Raw genomic sequence first — 19067 nt, 5'->3', positions numbered from 1 at the left:
GGGTCCCGATGATCTTCTCCGCTGTCCTCACCATTCTCTGCAGTAACGTCCAGTCCGAGGCCTTGCAGCTCCCAGACCAGACGGAGATGCAGTTGGTCAGCAGGCTCTCGATGGTCCCTCTGTAGAAGGTGGTAAGGATAGGAGGGGAGCGGGAGGCTCTTCTCATCCGTCGCAGGAAGTGCAGTCGCTGCTGTGCCTTCTTCGCCAGAGCGGAGGTGTGGAGTGACCAGCCGAGGTTGTCCGTGATATGCACCCCCAAGTACTTGGTTGTGTTCACAACTTCTACGGCTGTGCCGTTGATGCTGAGTGGAGTGTGGCTGGGTCTGGATCTCCTGAAGTCGACGATGATCTCCTTTGTTTTGTCAACATTCAGGATCAGGTTGTTCGCCTTGCACCAATCCACAAGGTGTCGCACTTCCTCCCTGTAAGCCAGTTCGTTGTTGTCCTGAATGAGGCCCACAACTGTTGTGTCGTCCGCGTACTTCAGGATATGGTTGCTGCTGTACTTGGGGCGACAGTCATGGGTCATTAGGGTAAACAACAGGGGGCTCAGAACACATCCCTGGGGTGAGCCGGTGTTCAGGGAGATGACACTGGATGTGTTGTTGCCCACTCTGACATACTGGGTTCTATCTGTGAGGAAGTCAAGCAGCCAGTTGCACAGGGAGGTCTTGAGGCCCAGTGGCTCCAACTTGCGTACCAGGTCCTGGGGGATGATCGTGTTGAATGCTGAGCTGAAGTCTAGGAACAGCATCCGTACATGGGTGTTTTTCTTCTCCAGGTGCTCCAGGCTCAGGTGGAGAGCAGTGGAGATGGCGTCTTCAGTGGAGCGGTTTGGCTGGTACGCGAATTGGAAGGGGTCGAGTGATGGGGGGAGTATGGAGGTGATATGGTCCTTAACCACCCTCTCGAAACATTTCATAATGGTTGATGTGAGTGCAACGGGTCCAAAGTCGTTCAGACATGTAATAGATGGTTTCTTGGGCACTGGAATTATTGTGGCGGTCTTGAAACACGGGGGGACTACAGCTTGGGCCAGTGAGGTGTTGAAGATGTCTGTGAGCACGTGGGCCAGCTGGTCTGCACATTCCTTGATCACCCGTCCTGGAATGGCGTCTGGGCCTGCAGCTTTCCGCACGTTGACCTTCCTCAGGACTCTCCACACAGCAGCAGTATCAAACTTGAGTGCCTGTTCATCGGGGTGGGGGTAGCCTTCCTCGCCATCATATATTTATGTCTATTTTATTGTATACTGTTTTTATGTACTGTTTTATGTCTATTTTTATTGTACATTGTTTTATTGTATTTTTTATGTGTATTTTAACCCTGTGTTTTGCCTTTTGTGAAGCACTTTGTGACTTCTGTCTGAGAAAGGTGCTATATAAATAAAACTTACTTACTTACTTACTTACACGAGAGAAACCACGAACGCCAGCATGTACATATGAAAAAAAGTGATTATTGCAAGCGATAAAAAGATATCTGAATACAACACAATTAAATACATGTATTTGTACGCTTGTGTCTTCGTTGGAATAGGTGTGTATGCTATGTCAGTTGGTTCTTCTGTTGCAGGCATGTGTTTGGCCAGCTATGTGGGGCGGGTTGAGCATGACCTGTGAACCAGGAAGTGCGGGAATCGGTGTGTGTGCTGCGCTCTGGTGGTGGAAGTGTGAAAAATAAAGTTGACTGGAAGCAGCCGTTCGCCGTGTTCTTTTTTGGTATTGAAATCCTTAAGCAAAGATTGATTTAAGCTGCTTTTGTATCGATATAAGCAGACCAAATTGGCTGGCGGGAGATGAAAAGGGCATCGTAGTAACCGGATTATCATAATGACTGGGTATCGTACTAACGGAACTAATTATAACATAAAAGACTAGAAATTTGCCGGGAAATGAAAATAGTATCGTAATAAGCAGTACTTCGATATAACCGATATCGATATAACGAGACTTTACTGTACCACAAACAGGTTTTGATCTGTCACAGAAACATCTGACTGCAGATATCAGACACCACTAAGACACCTGGCAGCATTTCCAACAAAGTAAGTACATTTAATTCATATAATAGTGATACATACATATGGAGTTTATTATTCTTCCTACTATGGTAACCTTCCACAGCCCAAAACATGCATTTTAAGGAATGAATGTCAGTATGTGTGGTAGTGAAAGAACTGGATAAATCACTAACGGTGATGCAAGGAGTTTGAAGGCAACAAACAAAACAAGGCAGGAGTGGCATGAGGACAAAATAATGATAGTGGAACCTCAGTTAACATTCCCCCCGGTTAATACATTTGAACAACAATAAAAAAAGATGTTTTTATAGTTTTGCAATTCTAGTTTTATATGAGGGCTGCACAGCGGGGGGGTGGTTAGCGCACAGACCTTGCAGCTAGGAAACCTGAGTTTGATATCACCCTCGGGCATCTGTATGTGGAGTTTGCATGTTCTCCCCGTGCATGCGTGGGTTTTCTCCGGGTACTCCGGTTTCCTCCCACATTCCAAAAACATGCTAGGTTAACTGGCGACTCCAAATTGTCTATAGGTATGAATGTGAGTGTGAATGGTTGTTTGTTTATATGTGCCCTGTGATTGGCTGGTGACCAGTCCAGGGTGTACCCCGCCTCTCGCCCAAAGACAGCTGGGATAGGCTCCAGCACCCCCGCGACCCTTGTGAGGATAAGCGGTAGAAAATGAATGAATGAATGAAAATGTGGGCCGCACAGCGCAGGAGTGGTGAGCGCACAGGCCTTGCAGCTAGGAGACCCAAGTTCGATATCACCCTCAGGCATCTGTATGTGGAGTTTGCATGCATGTTCTCCCCGTGCATGCGTGGGTTTTCTCCGGGTACTCCGGTTTCCTCCCACATTCCAAAAACATGCTAGGTTAATTGGCGACTCCAAATTGTCCATAGGTATGAATGTGAGTGTGAATGGTTGTTTGACTATATGTGCCCTGTGATTGGCTGGCGACCAGTCCAGGGTGTACAGCTGGGATAGGCTCCAGCACCCCCGCCACCCTGGTGAGGATAAGCGGTAGAAAATGAATGAATGAATGAATGATTTGTTATGAAACTATTTGGTTAGCATTTGTTTTGGTTAGAGTAAGACCTTTTGGAACAAATTAATGATGCTAACCAAGGTTCCACCGTAATTTTAATAGGAATAATAATAATAAGGCGGCAAGGCAAAACACGATGTTTTAAGTATAAATAATCTATCGTTCATTGCCGCTACTTGGTTCCTGTGCCAACTGGGATCAATGAATATCTGCAAAGTAGATATCTTTATTCATAAAGTGAATATTTTCATCGGGAAAAAGTTAAATAACATTTACCATCATTAGAGGACCTTACAAATGAAATACACTAGGAAAGTAGAGTAAAGCACAGTAGAAAATTTAGAGTTATTCGTCCGTTTAAGTACATAGTAGTCATGCTCATGTGTGTTACTATAAACGTCTTCCTGACGGGGCCTCATCGAGAAACAGACAGGAAGTGACTCAGAGTTGAGTTGAGTGGGCAAAGTTATTTTTCTTATTATTTATTAGGGATGATTGTGCCTGTTGGGAGATCATTCAAACCTGCAATAAGAACCTGTTGTAATGGTAATGGTAATGACAATGGTAATGGTAATGATTTTATTTCATTTGAACATGCATCAGTCTTCGAAGGGAAGCCCAGACTTCCCGGTCCCCGGCCACCTCCTCCAGCTCCACCGGGAGGACACCAAGGCATTCCCAGGCCAGCTGTGAGACGTAATCCCTCCAACGTGTCCTAGGTCTGCCCCGGGGCCTTTTCCCGGCTGGGCATGCCCGGAACACCTCACCAGGGAGGCGTCCGGGAGGCATCCGGACTAGATGCCCGAGCCACCTCAACTGACTCCTCTCGATGTGAAGGAGAAGCGGCTCTACTCTGAGCCCCTCCCGGATGGCTGAGCTCCTCACCCTATCTCTTAGGGTGGGTCCAGCTACCCTACGGAGGAAACTCATTTCAGCCGTCTGTACCCGCAATCTCATTCTTTCGGTCTTGACCCAAAGCTCATGACCATAGGTGAGGGTGGGAACATAGATCGACCGGTAAATTGAGAGCTTTGCCTTCCGGCTCAGCTCTCTTTTCACCACGACGGTCCGGTACAGCGACCGCATTACTGCCGAGGCTGCGCCGATCCGTCTGTCGACCTCACGCCCCCACTTTCCCTCACTCGTGAACAAGACCCCGAGATACTTTTGTTTTTTTTTTTGCCCCGTCCAGCCATTGGGGCAGATAGTATTGTTGATCTAAATGCCCTTACATGCTAGACAGATTTGCTCTGTGTCAGGAAAGGTGTTGGCTACAACTTCCCTGTACCATGAATTTTTATTTGCCGTTATTTGATGTTTTTGTTATGCCATTTGGAGCGACTGAGCAAGAAGAAGAACAGAAAAGAAGAAGAGAAAGGTGGGGTGGAGGGGGGCAGTAGGCCCCCTCCCCGCCGTCGAGCCGGCATCTGCACCAAGATACGACGAGCCCATGCAGCTGGGAGGAAGTCGCCTCACCCCGGCCGAGAAGGACCGTCGTCGAAGGATGCGGCTCTGCCTTTACTGTGGTCAGGCGGGCCACACTATCTCTCGCTGCCCGATCTGCCCAGATCGCCCACACTCTCAAGCATCGCCTCCTCGTGGCGCAACGGTGGAACAACCTGCTGGGATGACGTCACTAGCAGACCCGGCAGTCAGCAGACTACAACTCCCAGGTACGCTCTCCTGGCGCGACAGACACGTTGACATTTCAGCCTTTATTGACTCTGGAGCTGATGATAGTTTTGTGGACGAGTCATTTGTTAAACGCCTCGGCATTCCTGTTATTAAATTGTCTGCGGCACAAGTTGTGCACTCCCTCAACGGGCCACGGTCACCTGGCCACGGTTACTCACCAGACCGCACCTCTCTCACTACGTGTGTTCGGTAACCACCACGAGTCCATGAGTTTTTTTGTTTTCCCGTCACGCTACGCTCCGGTCGTATTAGGGCTTACCTGGTTACTCAAACACAACCCGCATATCGATTGGGTCAAATCCTCCATCTTAAACTGGAGGGTGTTCTGCCACACACACTGCCTCAAATCAGCGTGGCCTCGTACCACGTCCTCCTGCTCTGCCCCTCCCGAGAAGATCGACCTCTCCTCCGTTCCTGACGCCTACCACGATTTGCGGGAGGTTTTTAGCAAGGATCGAGCCCAATCCCTCCCACCTCATCGGCCGTATGATTGCGCCATTAATCTGCTCCCAGGAGCAGTGCTGCCGTCATCACGGCTGTACAATGTCTCCCGGCCTGAGAGGGAGGCACTTGAACAGTATATCTCCTCGTCCCTCGCGTCTGGTCTCATCCGGCCCTCCTCGTCACCCTTAGCCGCTGGGTTCTTTTTTATAGAAAAGAAGGATAAATCACTCCGTCCCTGCGTAGACTATCGTGCGCTCAACGACATTACGGTTAAGAATAAGTACCCTCTGCCGCTTATGGACTCCGCTTTCAACCTGCTTCACTCCGCCAAGTTTTTTTCTAAGCTCGACCTGCGTAGCGCTTACCATCTGGTGCGCATACGAGGGGGGGATGAGTGGAAGACCGCGTTCAATACTCCCCTCGGGCATTTTGAGTACCTGGTCATACCCTTCGGCCTAACCAATGCCCCGGCCGTTTTTCAGAACTTGATAAACAATCCTGTCCTGCGGGACATGTTGGGTCGGTTCGTCTTCGTTTACCTGGACGACATACTCATCTTCTCCTCCTCCCTCGCTGAACACGTGCAACAAGTCCAGTTGGTCCTCCAAAGACTCCTAGAGAATAGGCTGTTCATCAAAGCTGAGAAGTGTGCCTTTCACACCTCCTCAGTCGCGTTCCTGGGGTTTATCGTGGAGCGTGGTAAGATTAAACCCGACCCAGCCAAGATCCAGGCTGTGGCCGACTGGCCTGCTCCTACAACTAGGAAGCACCTCCAACGGTTCCTGGGCTTCGCCAATTTCTACCGGCGATTCATTCGGAATTTTAGTCGGGTCGCTGGACCCCTCACAAGGCTAACATCGGTGAAGGAGTCGTTTAGTTGGACCCCAGAGGCTGAGTCGGCTTTCAACCGGCTTAAGGGTCTATTCACCTCCGCTCCGGTACTCATTCACCCCAACCCTGCTGCCCAATTCTTTGTCGAGGTTGACGCTTCTAATACGGGCGTTGGGGCGGTCCTCTCCCAGCGCTCCACCTCCGACCAGAAACTGCACCCCTGCGCCTTCTTCTCTCGTCGCCTGACCGGGGCCGAACAGAATTATGACATCGGCAACAGGGAATTCCTGGCTGTTGTACTCGCTCTGCAGGAATGGAGGCACTGGCTGGAGGGCGCGGAACCACCTTTCATCGTGCACACAGACCATAAGAACCTGGCCTACCTCCGCTCTGCCCACAGGCTCAACCCCCAACAGGCATGGTGGGCGCTTTTCTCGCACGGTTCAATTTCACCCTGACTTTTCGTCCAGGCTCACAGAACAGCAAGCCGGACGCCCTCTCCAGGGCGCCTGTTCGTCGTCCCAGGACTCCGACCTGAGGTCCTCCGCTGGGCACACAAGTCCAAGCTGGCATGCCATCCGGGGGCGTCGCGCACCGCCTTCCTCTTGGCACAGCGGTTCTGGTGGCCTTCCTTTCGAGCGGACGTATGGGAGTTTGTGGCAGCCTGTCCCATCTGTGCTCGGAACAAGTCCTCCCATCAGCCACCAGCTGGGTTGCTGCAACCACTACCCATTCCCTCCCACCCGTGGTCCCATGTGGCTCTGGACTTCGTCACTGGCCTCCCTCCATCCAATGGCAACACTGTCATACTCACGCTGGTCGACAGGTTCTCAAAGATGGCTCATTTTGTCGCCCTCCCCAAACTCGACGACCTGTTGGTCCACCATGCCTTCAGACTGCATGGTATCCCCTTGGACATTGTCTCGGACAGGGGCCCCCAATTCACGTCAGCAGTCTGGAAGGCTTTTTGCAAGTCCCTTGGTGCTTCACCCAGCCTGTCCTCGGGTTACCACCCCCAGACCAACGGCCAAATGGAGAGAGCCAACCAGGACCTGGAGGCGGCCATCCGTTGCGTCTGCCATCAGCAACCCGCCTCCTGGTCCTATAATCTCCCCTGGATTGAATACGCTCGCAACTCGCTGATCAGCTCAGCCACAGGCCTCTCACCATTCCATGTGGCGTACGGATACCAACCCCAGAATTTTCCCTCACTGGAGTCAGAGTCTGCTGTCCCCTCAGTGGCAGCCCACCGTAGACGTGCTCGCCGGGGATGGCACAACACCCGGGCCGCGCTGGGCCGCACCTCCGAGCGGAACCAGCGGTTGGCCAACCGCCACCGTTTGGCCGCCCCAGAGTACAAGATTGGACAGAGGGTGTGGCTCTCGTCTCGGGACCTACCGCTCCACACGGACTCAAAGAAGCTCCAACCCAGGTACATCGGCCCATATCCAGTAGTACGTGTCTTTAGCCCTTCCTCTGTGCAGCTCTGCCTCCCTGAATCTCTCCGGATACACCCAGCCTTCCACGTCTCCCTCCTCAAGCCAGTTGCCTCCAGTACCCTCAGCCCCCCGGAGGTGCCTCCCCCTCCGCCCAGACTGGTCGATGGCCACCCCGCTTTTACAGTCAAGGCCATTTTAGACGTGAGAAGAAGGGGCAGGGGTTTCCAGTATTTGGTGGACTGGGAGGGGTACGGGCCGGAGGAACGTTCCTGGATTTCCCGCTCCCTCATCCTTGACCCCACCCTCCTTTCTGATTTCTATAGATGTTTTCCTGAGAAGCCAGGTAAGCCGCCAGGTGGCGACCTTTAGAGGGAGGGGTACTGTCACAGTTCTGTTCCTGCCTTCTCCTGGTCTGCTTCTCCATGTTTTCCAGATGTCCTGGAGCGGGCTGGAGGCGGGAGGACTGGGCACACCTGAAGCCCATCTAATCTACTGCCCATTTAAGGCCGCCGCTTGCAGCGGGAGTCGCTGGTTCCTCGTATCGTTTCCTGCTTACCTACTGGTGCTTCGGTCTACCCAGCACTCCCTAGCCGTCCAGCCAGCCTCCTGTTGTTCTGTTTAGTAGTTTATGTTAGCTGTACTCTGTGGCGAGATTTTTGTTTTTTTCATCGTGTCTTTCCTCGCCACCACCTTGTGTTGCCCCCTGGGCAGTTTGTTTCTTGGACTTTGCCTATTAAAGGACATTTACTGCAACTCCTGTTGGCCTACCTCTGCATCTGGGGCCCAACCCTTGACACCCCGTGACAACTAATCATTATTTATCTAAGTATTTAAAACAATAAATACATAAAATAATCTCAGACACACGCGCACACCCCATCCACTCAATACACACACACGCAAGCACACACTGTGGACGTCCCCGGGTGGGGTGTCCGGGGCATCACAGGGCGGGGTCCCAGACCCACAACCAGGCCCCGAGCCCAGGGAGGTACGGACCGCCAAGGCATAGTACCCCCAGACTCCCCTCGACCACGGCATCAGGGCTACGGCAGTGTGGCAGACAAAGGAGCGGGTGAGGGGAGGAGGCCCGCACATGAGCAAGCGGAGGGGGCGAGCAGGCGAGTGGTGAGGCGCTCCACCGCGCCGTCCGACACCCGCCGGGCAGCTCACCCCCGTGAGGGAGAGCCATAGCTCCAAGTCATGGGGAGGCCAAGCACCAGAGCCGAGGAGTAAAGACCAACGCAAGGCCACCGACGGACCCCACCATCCACCGGGAGGGCCAACCCCCCCCTCAGAACCAGCAGCGCTCCACCCACGTACCGGAGAACCATCCTCGACGAGCCATAAGGCAAGACTGGGGATGGGCAAAGACAGGGACAGCGATGCAGCAGAGCATAGGACCAGTGGCAGCAGACACCCAAACGCCCGGAGGAGCACCGCCCCCCCAGCAGGCCCCACTCCGAGGAGCATGCTCCACATCCTCACACACCACCCAGACCCCGAGATACTTAAACTCCTCCACCTGGGGAAGGACCTCATTCCCAACCCGGAGGGAGCACTCCACCCTTTTCCGACTGAGAACCATGGCCTCTGATTTGGAGGTACCGAGTCTCATCCCAGAAGCTTCACACTCAGATGCAAACCGTCCCAGTAAACGCTGAAGGTCGCAGCCCGAAGAAGCCATAAGAACCACATCATCTGCAAATAGCAGAGATGAGATTCTAAGGCCCACGAACTAGACTCCTTCAACACCTTGGCTGCGCCTAGAAATTCTGTCCATGAAAATTGTGAACAGAATCGGTGACAAAGGGCAGCCTTGGCGAAAGTCCATACTACTTATATTTATATATAAATACATAGAGAACTTCTTAGCATATCATCATATTGATTGGGTTGATCCAATTTTGATTAAATGTACAGACAACTGATTCATACAAATGTTCATACCTTAAAATATTAACTATAATACATGTTTACATGGTTCACCCAAATACAAGACAATAGACAGCTTAAATGAAGTTTTCAATATTTTATAATAATTTTTCATCACTCTATACAATACAAAGGGCCAAGCATAATAGGTCCCCTTTAACTCTGCATGAAGTTAAGTTAAGAACAAATAAATTCAAGGCTAACTGGTTAGGTGACTATTGAGGTGTTATTTCATGTCAACGGGTCTCCAATGATGTTTAAATAACATATTTAGAAAGTCATAAACATGTTTTTCTATGGTCTATGTCACGCCCTGTGCGGGTTTGTGTGTGACAGTTGTTTATGTTCTCTGTCTGGGCTATGGTTTCCCTTTTGTGGACTCTTATTTTGTATTTCACTTCCTGTCTTCCTTGGTTGCCTCTCTCATCCACACCTGTCCCTAATTTGTATTTGGCTATTTAGTTCAGGTGTGTGCCTCTCCCGGTGTGGGATTATTATCATTTGTCCGTCAGCAAGTTGAGTTGTGTTTTCTTCCGCTGCTATTATAGCAAAAATAAATATTATTTACCTGCTATTTGGTCCTGCTCTCTGCATCCTGGGGTCGCACCGCAACAAAGACATGCACAGCCGTGACAGAATAATCCCACCATTTGACGACGACCCCGCGGAGAGCGATTACTGGACCTGGCAGCTCCTCAAGGCCATGGAGGACGAGGAGATGGCGATACCGCCATGGGAGATGGAGGACTTGGTGTGCGGTCCGGACAACACGTATGTCTCAACGGCGTGGCTGTATCCCGGACCCGCCGAGGACACTCCACACCCTCCGCGACGCCGACGCAAGCCGCGGCGCCAAAGAGCGACGCCACGCTCGTTCTCCGCTCCGCGCCGAGCTAAGGTGGACCAGCCCTCACGCCCGGCCGGCCTCGACGAACCCGATGACGATCTCGCGGAGCTCGACGAGTGGACCCGACAGTTCTTCGAGGCGATGGAGCAGGAATGTGCCAGGTACACGCCGGAGGAACTGGATACCATGGTGTGGGGGCCAGACGGCACCCTAGTGCCCATGGCGTCGGTGTTCCCGGTACCCGCTGCACACCCTCCGACGCGGCGGCGGCGCCGACGCACGGCACGTCGCCAAGAGGTGTGGCCGCCCTCTTCCGCCTCGCCATGTCACGCCACTGCACAGCACTACCCTCTCGCTGTTGCCGAGTCACAGCCCGTCGGGCGTTCCCTGACGGCTCCCGTGGCAAGTGGCGAGGCTCCCCGGATTCCTCCAGTTCCCAAGCCACGCAGCCCCAGGTGTCCCCAAGACCCGGCTCCCGTGCCAAGCTGCGTGGCCTCACAGTTTCCTCCAGTTCCCAAGCCACGCAGCCCCAGATGTTCGCTAGACCCGGCTCCCGTGCCAAGCTGCGTGGCTTCACAGATTCCTCCAGTTCCCAAGCCACGCAGCCCCAGGGGGTTCCAAGACCCGGCTCCCGTGCCAAGCTGCGTGGCCTCACAGATTCTGCCAGTTCCCAAGCCACACAGCCCCAGGGGTTTCCAAGACCCGGCTCCCGTGCCAAGCTGCGTGGCCTCTTGGATTCCTCCAGTTCCTAAGCCACGCAGTCCCAGGTGTCCCCAAGACCTGGCGCCCATGCCCAAGCCGCGCAGCCCGAGGGGTTCTCAAGACCCGGCTCCCATGCCAAGCTGCGTGGCGTCCCTGATCCCGCCCATGCCCAAGCCGCGCAGCTTCAGGACCAAACAAGTGGCTGTGGCCGGGACTGCTGACCTGGAGGAGCCAGTGACCCTCCTCCAAGCCTCCCTCCTCCCTGCCCTGGGTTCGGCCCCCTCGGATTACGGCGTCTGGGATCCGCCTTCGAGAGGGGGGGCTAGTACCACCTGCTGGGCTACGGTGGAAGCACAGCCCAGCCCGCCGATGGAAGGGGAGGATGGCGCCACCGGCTGGGGGAGTGAGGAGGCACAGCCCTCTCCACCTGCAGGACGAGCAGCAGGGCTTGCTGGAGCAGATGGACAGGCTCTGGCAGGGACGACGCCTGCTGCTTCGCCGTCGCCGCGTCAGGGTCGGACGCCTGCTGCTTTGCCGTCGCCGCGTCAGGGTCGGACGCCTGCTGCTTTGCCGTCGCCGCGTCAGGATCGGACGCCTGCTTCTTCGCGTCGGGATCGGACGCCTGCTTCTTCGCGTCGGGATCGGACGCCTGCTTCTTCGCGTCGGGATCGGACGCCTGCTTCTTCGCGTCGGGATCGGACGCCTGCTTCTTCGCGTCGGGATCGGACGCCTGCTTCTTCGCGTCGGGATCGGACGCCTGCTTCTTCGCGTCGGGATCGGACGCCTGCTTCTTCGCGTCGGGATCGGACGCCTGCTTCTTCGCGTCGGGATCGGACGCCTGCTTTTTCGCGTCGGGATCGGACGCCTGCTTTTTTGCGTCGGGATCGGACGCCTGCTTTTTTGCGTCGGGATCGGACGCCTGCTTTTTCGCGTCGGGATCGGACGCCTGCTTTTTCGCGTCGGGATCGGACGCCTGCTTTTTCGCGTCGGGATCGGACGCCTGCTTCTTCGCGTCGGGATCGGATGCCTGCTTCTTTGCCGTCTCCGCGTCGGGGCCGGACGGCCTCTAGACTTTCGGCCGGAGCCCTGGTTTTGCACCCAGGGCGCCCCCCTGAGGACACCTACCTTGCGTTTGGTCGAGGGCGCCCCCCGGAGGGTGTTTACCGACCCAACCATTCCCTCCATCACGTGGAGGGGTCTTGCTGGCTCCGCCGGGCCTGCCACCCCGGCCGGCCCCCTGAAGGGTCCCGTCGGCGACCCACCTCCGGTCCCCCCACCACCCTTCCCTCTGAACTGTTTCGGACGTCTGGGATCCGTCCTTGAGGGGGGTGTACTGTCACGCCCTGTGCGGGTTTGTGTGTGACAGTTGTTTATGTTCTCTGTCTGGGCTATGGTTTCCCTTTTGTGGACTCTTATTTTGTATTTCACTTCCTGTCTTCCTTGGTTGCCTCTCTCATCCACACCTGTCCCTAATTTGTATTTGGCTATTTAGTTCAGGTGTGTGCCTCTCCCGGTGTGGGATTATTATCATTTGTCCGTCAGCAAGTTGAGTTGTGTTTTCTTCCGCTGCTATTATAGCAAAAATAAATATTATTTACCTGCTATTTGGTCCTGCTCTCTGCATCCTGGGGTCGCACCGCAACAAAGACATGCACAGCCGTGACAGTCTATCCATTTATTAACATTATCATAGAAATTAATTTATTGTTGGTCTGGAACCAATTCTACGTTATAAATGAGGGACAACTGTACACAAGCAATTGTGTGCTATACACATCCACAAGGTGGCATTGTTACATCATAGCATTGTGATTACTCATTTATTTCTTAATGTGTCACTAAGTCAATGTGTGTGTGTGTTTAATTGTGGACCAACCTCAAGGTTAATGTGTCCATTTGGAAGCCTGCTAGCACAGCTTTCATCCAGGAAGAAGATGTCTTTCATGGGAAGACAGAAGAAAGGAATGACAATCTTCTCCTGTCTTTATATTCCAGGACTTTTTCAGCGTAGAAAATCCAGTGAATTCCTTTTCATATTGGATGAGTGTTGACTGGCATTTCATAAAACGGTGGGGCATCTCCTGTATGTCTCGCAATGAGTACTAGTGACAAAAAGGAAGGGAAGAAATATATCATATGAATAGAAAGGGACTTTTTCAGTGCCATTAGCTGACCAAAAGAAGCATCTGCACCATGTAGTGGACCAAATGAGACGTGTTAGTGCCATCTAGTGGACAGAAATTGTGTGATAATGACATGCCTGTCCAACAGTGGAGAGGCATGTCAGTACCTTCTCAAAATAAAAAGTATCAGTGCAGTCTAATGGGCCGAACAGAGATAAATGTGCCATCGAGTGGATTGAATCCAGCATGGCAGCTGTCATGTAGTGTATGCCAAATGACAGCAGTTAGTGCCATCTAGTGGATAGAAAGAGGTATGTTAGTACCATCTATTGGGCACAAAAAAATCAATGTTTGCAATCGAAGATTAGCATGAAGGTGAAATGTTTAATTGGTGAAGATGTGTTTAAAAATGTTTGCACACAAAAGTGTCAACATTTCAGCAATATTATGCGTGTGTGTGTGTGTTTATAATCCACCTACCTGATAGCAGATGATCTCCAGAGCGCTGCTGCTCCAAGCACAGGTGACAAACTGGTGTCATTAGCTCGTACGGCTGCAAGAAGTGGCGTGAACTCAACAGGAAGTTGGAGATGTCTGACCTCTGATGATGTGAAGGACACAGAACAGGATGCTGAAGACAAGTGAGATTGCAAGTGCATAAAAAAAACAAAACAATGACTGCTTGGAACTCACATCAGGGAAGAAATCCAAGTGATGGATCATTTCCTCAAGGGATTTCTTCGTAACTGGAATGATCACCTGCAAAAAACCCCCACAATAAACACACACGCTAATTCAACACATATGAAATCTCAGCTCATAATCAAGAAAATTTCTACTAATAATAAGAATTTCAACGTTTTAGGGGTTTTATTTCTTACAGTACACTAACGTTCCATTAGCCGTTACACAGCCGTTCGTTCGATGCACTTTCCACCTGAGCGACGTTAAGTACACTTAACGACAAATATGTAAAACTGTATCGGAAGTTAAAACTGGGACGTTATTTAACAGAACAATTTTTCAAATCACACCGACCTTTCGAGTGATATAGCTGAATTAAGTTCGGTGAACCGTCAGAAATTAAAACGGTCTATTTTTTTTTACTTCTGTCACTCACGAGCCACACAAAAGTGATTTCAGCAGGTTATCCGTTGCTAGCAAGCAACCCGCCACTTGACTTCCAGAGGCCCTGTAAACCTGACCAATCATAGCGCAGAAGTGGGACCACGTTGTACCAAGCGGACCAATCGCAGCAGGGCAAGGGGATCAGAACAAGTAAATGTCTACATTGATCAAATATTAGCAATGACATTCATAACATTGCATGACAACTGCTACATTTTGTTGTAACACTTCTTAAAACCAACTTCTTTTTTAGTTCGTGATTTTAAATCAATTCATAATTTATCATTAAAATTTTGCCGCCTGTAGTTTTAATGAATTATTTAATGTAGAAATATTTGTAAAAGAAATTCCCATTAATATATGAGTTATTTCTCCTCTATAATGCTATTAGATAATGTTAAAGTTTAAACATGTACACAAACAACCATTTGATTGATAGATAACTAGATAATAATTCAAATAATTATAGTCACCCTTTTTTTTTAAATTTTTTTTTACAGGGTATAGAAATGGATGGATGGATGGATGGCAGCAACTGAACAGTGTACGTACTCTGCTGCGATTGGTCCCCTTGATCCCACGTGAGACTTTTCACCTGGCCCTGATTGGTCAGGTTCATCGGGCCTCCAGAAATCAAGTTTACTGTGCTTGAAATATCAGGAGGGTAAACACCCAAGGGATCTGACAGCATCACGAACAACCTGCTTGAAGATTGATTTGTTTTGTCTGGATTTTTTGTGAAAAAATACATCGACAGGATACTTTCTAACGTCGTTGAACTGCATCATTGCGATGGTAAGTGCGATTTTCTAATTGTCTAATTGCATAAAGTTCCAGTTCTAACACAGTTTTGTGTATTTATTGTGAAAAAATAAAGATAAAATAACGTCATTCGGATGGAAAGTACATCGAACGAACAATTCATAAATAATTTTCATCTAACGGCTAACGGAACGTTGAGCTGCATCATTGGACAGGTACGCTGGAAAAAATAAAACGCACGGCTTAAAAGAAATACATCGTAAAACAATTTGCTGATATTAGATGTTCTGCTTTGTTGGTTAGTTTTGTTAATATTTACAGGCTGGTAACGTGTGATTTGTGTGTAGTAACGTGTTAATTATAATATGAAATATAACGACTAACTTGCACTTGTTTACTTACACGTTGACTTCGAGAATGAAAATAATATTTTGTTGTTTATTGTCTTGTTTGCAGGTGAACATGTTCAATTACAGGCAAATGGCAAACAATTTGGTTTCAGCATCTCTTGAGGCGCTGATCCAACACATGGATTACTACCCTGATGTGAGTTCCATCTTTCTGTCAATGCACTTGTCAGCCTCACTTGTCCTCACCATCCCCTTCTGTGTCCTTCACATCATTAGAAGCCGTACGCCTTCAACTTCCTGTTGACTTCACGTCTCTTCCTGCAGCCCTATGATCTAATGACACGAGTTTGCCACTTGTGTTTGGAGCAGGGCTCTGGAGATGACCTGCTAGATCAGGTCTGTAGATTACAACTGACAACAAGTTGTAATAACTGACAAGGTATTTATGCTTACATTTGATGTTTCTTCAGATACGTCTCTACGAAGAGGCGAAGAAGCTGGTGCAGCTGATGACTGAGTGGACTGAGGCCTTTCCACACGACTTCAGCGATGAGCGGATGATGCGTTCTCTCAGAGATATAACACATCATGTAGCTGGCGTGGACGAGGTTAGTGTCACATTTCCTCCGTACATCAAACACTAGATCAGTGTTTCTCCACCTTTCCTGAGCCACCTTTTTTTTGGGGGGGGGGGCGATCTTGCGGCACATCACGAACCCAAAATGTTACAAAATGTCGCCACGACCTCTCACGTGCATCACTAGTCTATTGTAGGAACGATGCAATCAGCTTCGTGTTCCCACACGGACGAATATTACATTGCTCGGGCAGTCGTTACACCACGGACACTAGACAATTACATAATATTTGCAGAAAATTATTAATAAATGTTAATTTAAAAAAGTGATAATTCCTCACTAGTGCACCACGGCACAGTGGTTAAAAATTACCACACTAGATGACACTAACTATATTATATACTATATTATAGAGCTGTAAATCCCCATTCAATTCCATTGGACTGCACTGATGCTACTTTTTGTTCTGTCCACTAGAGGGCGCTAAACTCATTTTGTTCACTAGATGGTGCATATGCGTCTTTTGGTCAGCTAATGGCACTGACACACAGTTCACTCGTCATCACTTTCTATTCATATGATATATTTTTTCCCTTTCTTTTTGTCACTAGTACTCACTACGAGACATACAGCAGGCGACTGACCGTCTTATGAAACGCAAGTCAACATTCGCTGTGCTAAACTCCATGCTAGCCGAGCATCCTGCCTCACCGGAACCGGAGGAAAGAAGCGGCATACTGAGCATGTGCGATGACCCCATCATCTTCGCCCAGCAGCTCACACACATTGAAATAGTAAGCACTTACTTGGGACTCCATAGTATGATATTGTACACTAACCACACCTTTAGTCATATAGTAAATATGTGGTTGTGGTGTACAAATACAACTTTGAAATATTTTTCTTCATCACCATTTCACTTTTATTGCTGATCCTTTTTCTTCCAGGACAGGATGAGTTTGATCGGGCCGGAGGAGTTCACCCAATCATTTGCAGTGAAGAACCCTCAGGTAGATGTGCAGTGACAGTTATTATGTCTGTGTGTGTCTCGACTTAAAACATTACATGACCAATTTTCCCTACTTACTGACTTACAGGTGTTTGTGTGTTGGTCTTTTTTGTCTCTCATGTGCATGTTTTCAGTGTCAGGGCAGCAACCTTGAGGCTTATGTGAGGTGGTTCAACAGACTGAGCTCCCTTGTGGCTACTGAGATCTGTATGGTATGTTCACTGGTGTTTGCATTTAGTCAGCTTGTAAAGATTTCATGGCGCTCCATACGGGTTGTTTAGGAGTCTGTGACTTATTCGTGTTCTGGCATTGCAGCCGACCAAGAAGAAACACAGAGATGGAGTGGTCAAGTTCTTCATCGATGTGGCTCAGCAGTGTTTGGATATTGGAAACTTCAACTCCCTAATGGCCATCATTGGTGAGTATTTTTTTACCATGAACTCTGCTGCCTTTTGTTCCAGCTTTTGAGTTTTTCTTTTTTCTTTTTCTAGACCTGATAGTGAAGTATTGTTGTCTTACAAAAAAAGCACAGATGGACTCTTTTTGTGTGTGTCACTAAATCTGTGATTCTACCTTTCAGCGGGGATGAACATGAACTGTATTTCCAAGCTGAAAAAGACCTGGAATAAAGACAACACTCACAGGTTTAAAACCTTAGAGGTGAGGAAAAATCACATGACCAAATACTAAATACCATCATGGAGGACACAGTACACTATCATTGCCTTATTCTTGGTTGTCTCAGAACCTGATGGACCCATCCTATAACTTCAAGAACTATCGCACTGCGCTCCATGACGCCACTGAGATGTCCAACACTGCTGACAGCACCCAGGAGAAGATTGTCATTCCTTTCTTCTGTCTTCTCATGAAGGACATCTTCTTCCTGGATGAAAGCTGTGCTAGCAGGCTTCCTAATGGACACATCAACCTCGAGGTTGGTACACAATTAAACACACACCTCAGTTTTCATCATTAATCTGTACTTTAACCAAATAAACCACACAAATGTAATAAATAAAATATGGATGAGTATAGTGTATGTAAGTGTAGGTAGCTATGATTAGATTTGACTCAAATGTGTTTTCTTTTTTTTCAGAAACTGGAGGATATTACAAAGCCGATCAGCCAGTTTCTGCTCTGGCGTCAGGCCATATGCCCATTCCACAGAGATGAGACAATCCTTCAGTTTCTCATCACCATGCCGATCATCACCGAAGACGGTAAATCAACCCGCTGTTATATCTTGTCTTGTTTTATACTTTATCATGTACATTATATGGATAAAAATGACTGCATGTGGATTAGGGATGAATGTATTATTTTTTTATGAGACAATTAGTTAAAGTTATGTGTGGTGTTTTGTTTCTGCAGAGCTCCATCTGATCTCTGAAGGCATCGTGAAGGACAGCCGTCCATCTTTTTGGGGGTTCCTCACACAAAAATTAAAAAAAAAGAAAAAACAATAAACCATTCAAAACCATTCTTATATTCCTTTCTTTCTCTGAAGATCCTCTGTCCCATCAGTCCAGCATCATTCAGGATGCTCACTCACTTTTGTTCTGCTCAGCCATTGGGGCAGATAATTTTATTCATCTAAATGCTTTGGGGATGAGACTCTGAGGCCATGGTTTCAGTCCAAAAGGTCTTACTCAAACCAAAACGGATCCTAACCAAATAGATTTTTCTCATAAGAAATCATTCATTCATTCATTCATTTTCTACCGCTTATCCTCACTAGGGTGCTGGAGCCTATCCCAGCTGTCTTCGGGCGAGAGGCGGGGTACACCCTGGACTGGTCACCAACCAATCACAGGGCACATATAGACAAACAACCATTCACACTCACATTCATACCTATGGACAATTTGGAGTGGCCAATTAACCTAGCATGTTTTTGGAATGTGGGAGGAAACCGGAGTACCCGGAGAAAACCCACGCATGCACGGGGAGAACATGCAAACTCCACACAGAGATGGCCAAGGGTGGAATTGAACTCGGGTCTCCTAGCTGTGAGGTGCTAACCATTTGTCCGCCATGCAACATTATTAGAACCCTCTAAATATTAAATAACACCTATAGCGACTTCATCCAAAAGAGTCGCTGAGAGGCTGAAGCCGGGCCTTTCCTTTGTCTGACGCGCCACACATAAAAAA

General features: G+C 49.3%; 1 protein-coding gene across 1 annotated transcript; it reads left to right on the top strand.

The window, feature by feature from the left end:
• Positions 1–10151: 10151 nt before the first annotated feature.
• Positions 10152–18534, top strand: LOC144901161 (ras-GEF domain-containing family member 1B-B-like). The gene is made up of 13 exons (XM_078794344.1): positions 10152–10448; positions 15431–15520; positions 15601–15720; positions 15795–15932; positions 16514–16696; positions 16850–16912; positions 17046–17123; positions 17227–17329; positions 17492–17571; positions 17657–17848; positions 18011–18134; positions 18286–18324; positions 18422–18534. The coding sequence occupies exons 1-13, from the start codon at positions 10152–10154 to the stop codon at positions 18532–18534; spliced, it is 1620 nt and encodes a 539-aa protein (XP_078650470.1).
• Positions 18535–19067: the final 533 nt, after the last annotated feature.

Source organism: Doryrhamphus excisus, linkage group LG10 (genome assembly GCF_037039965.1).
Source record: "Doryrhamphus excisus strain RoL-2023G ecotype Guam linkage group LG10, RoL_Dexc_Guam_v1.1, whole genome shotgun sequence".
Classification (NCBI taxonomy): domain Eukaryota; kingdom Metazoa; phylum Chordata; class Actinopteri; order Syngnathiformes; family Syngnathidae; genus Doryrhamphus; species Doryrhamphus excisus.
The sequence above is the reverse complement of the archived record's forward strand: the minus strand, read 5'-3'. Positions and strand labels throughout refer to the sequence as shown.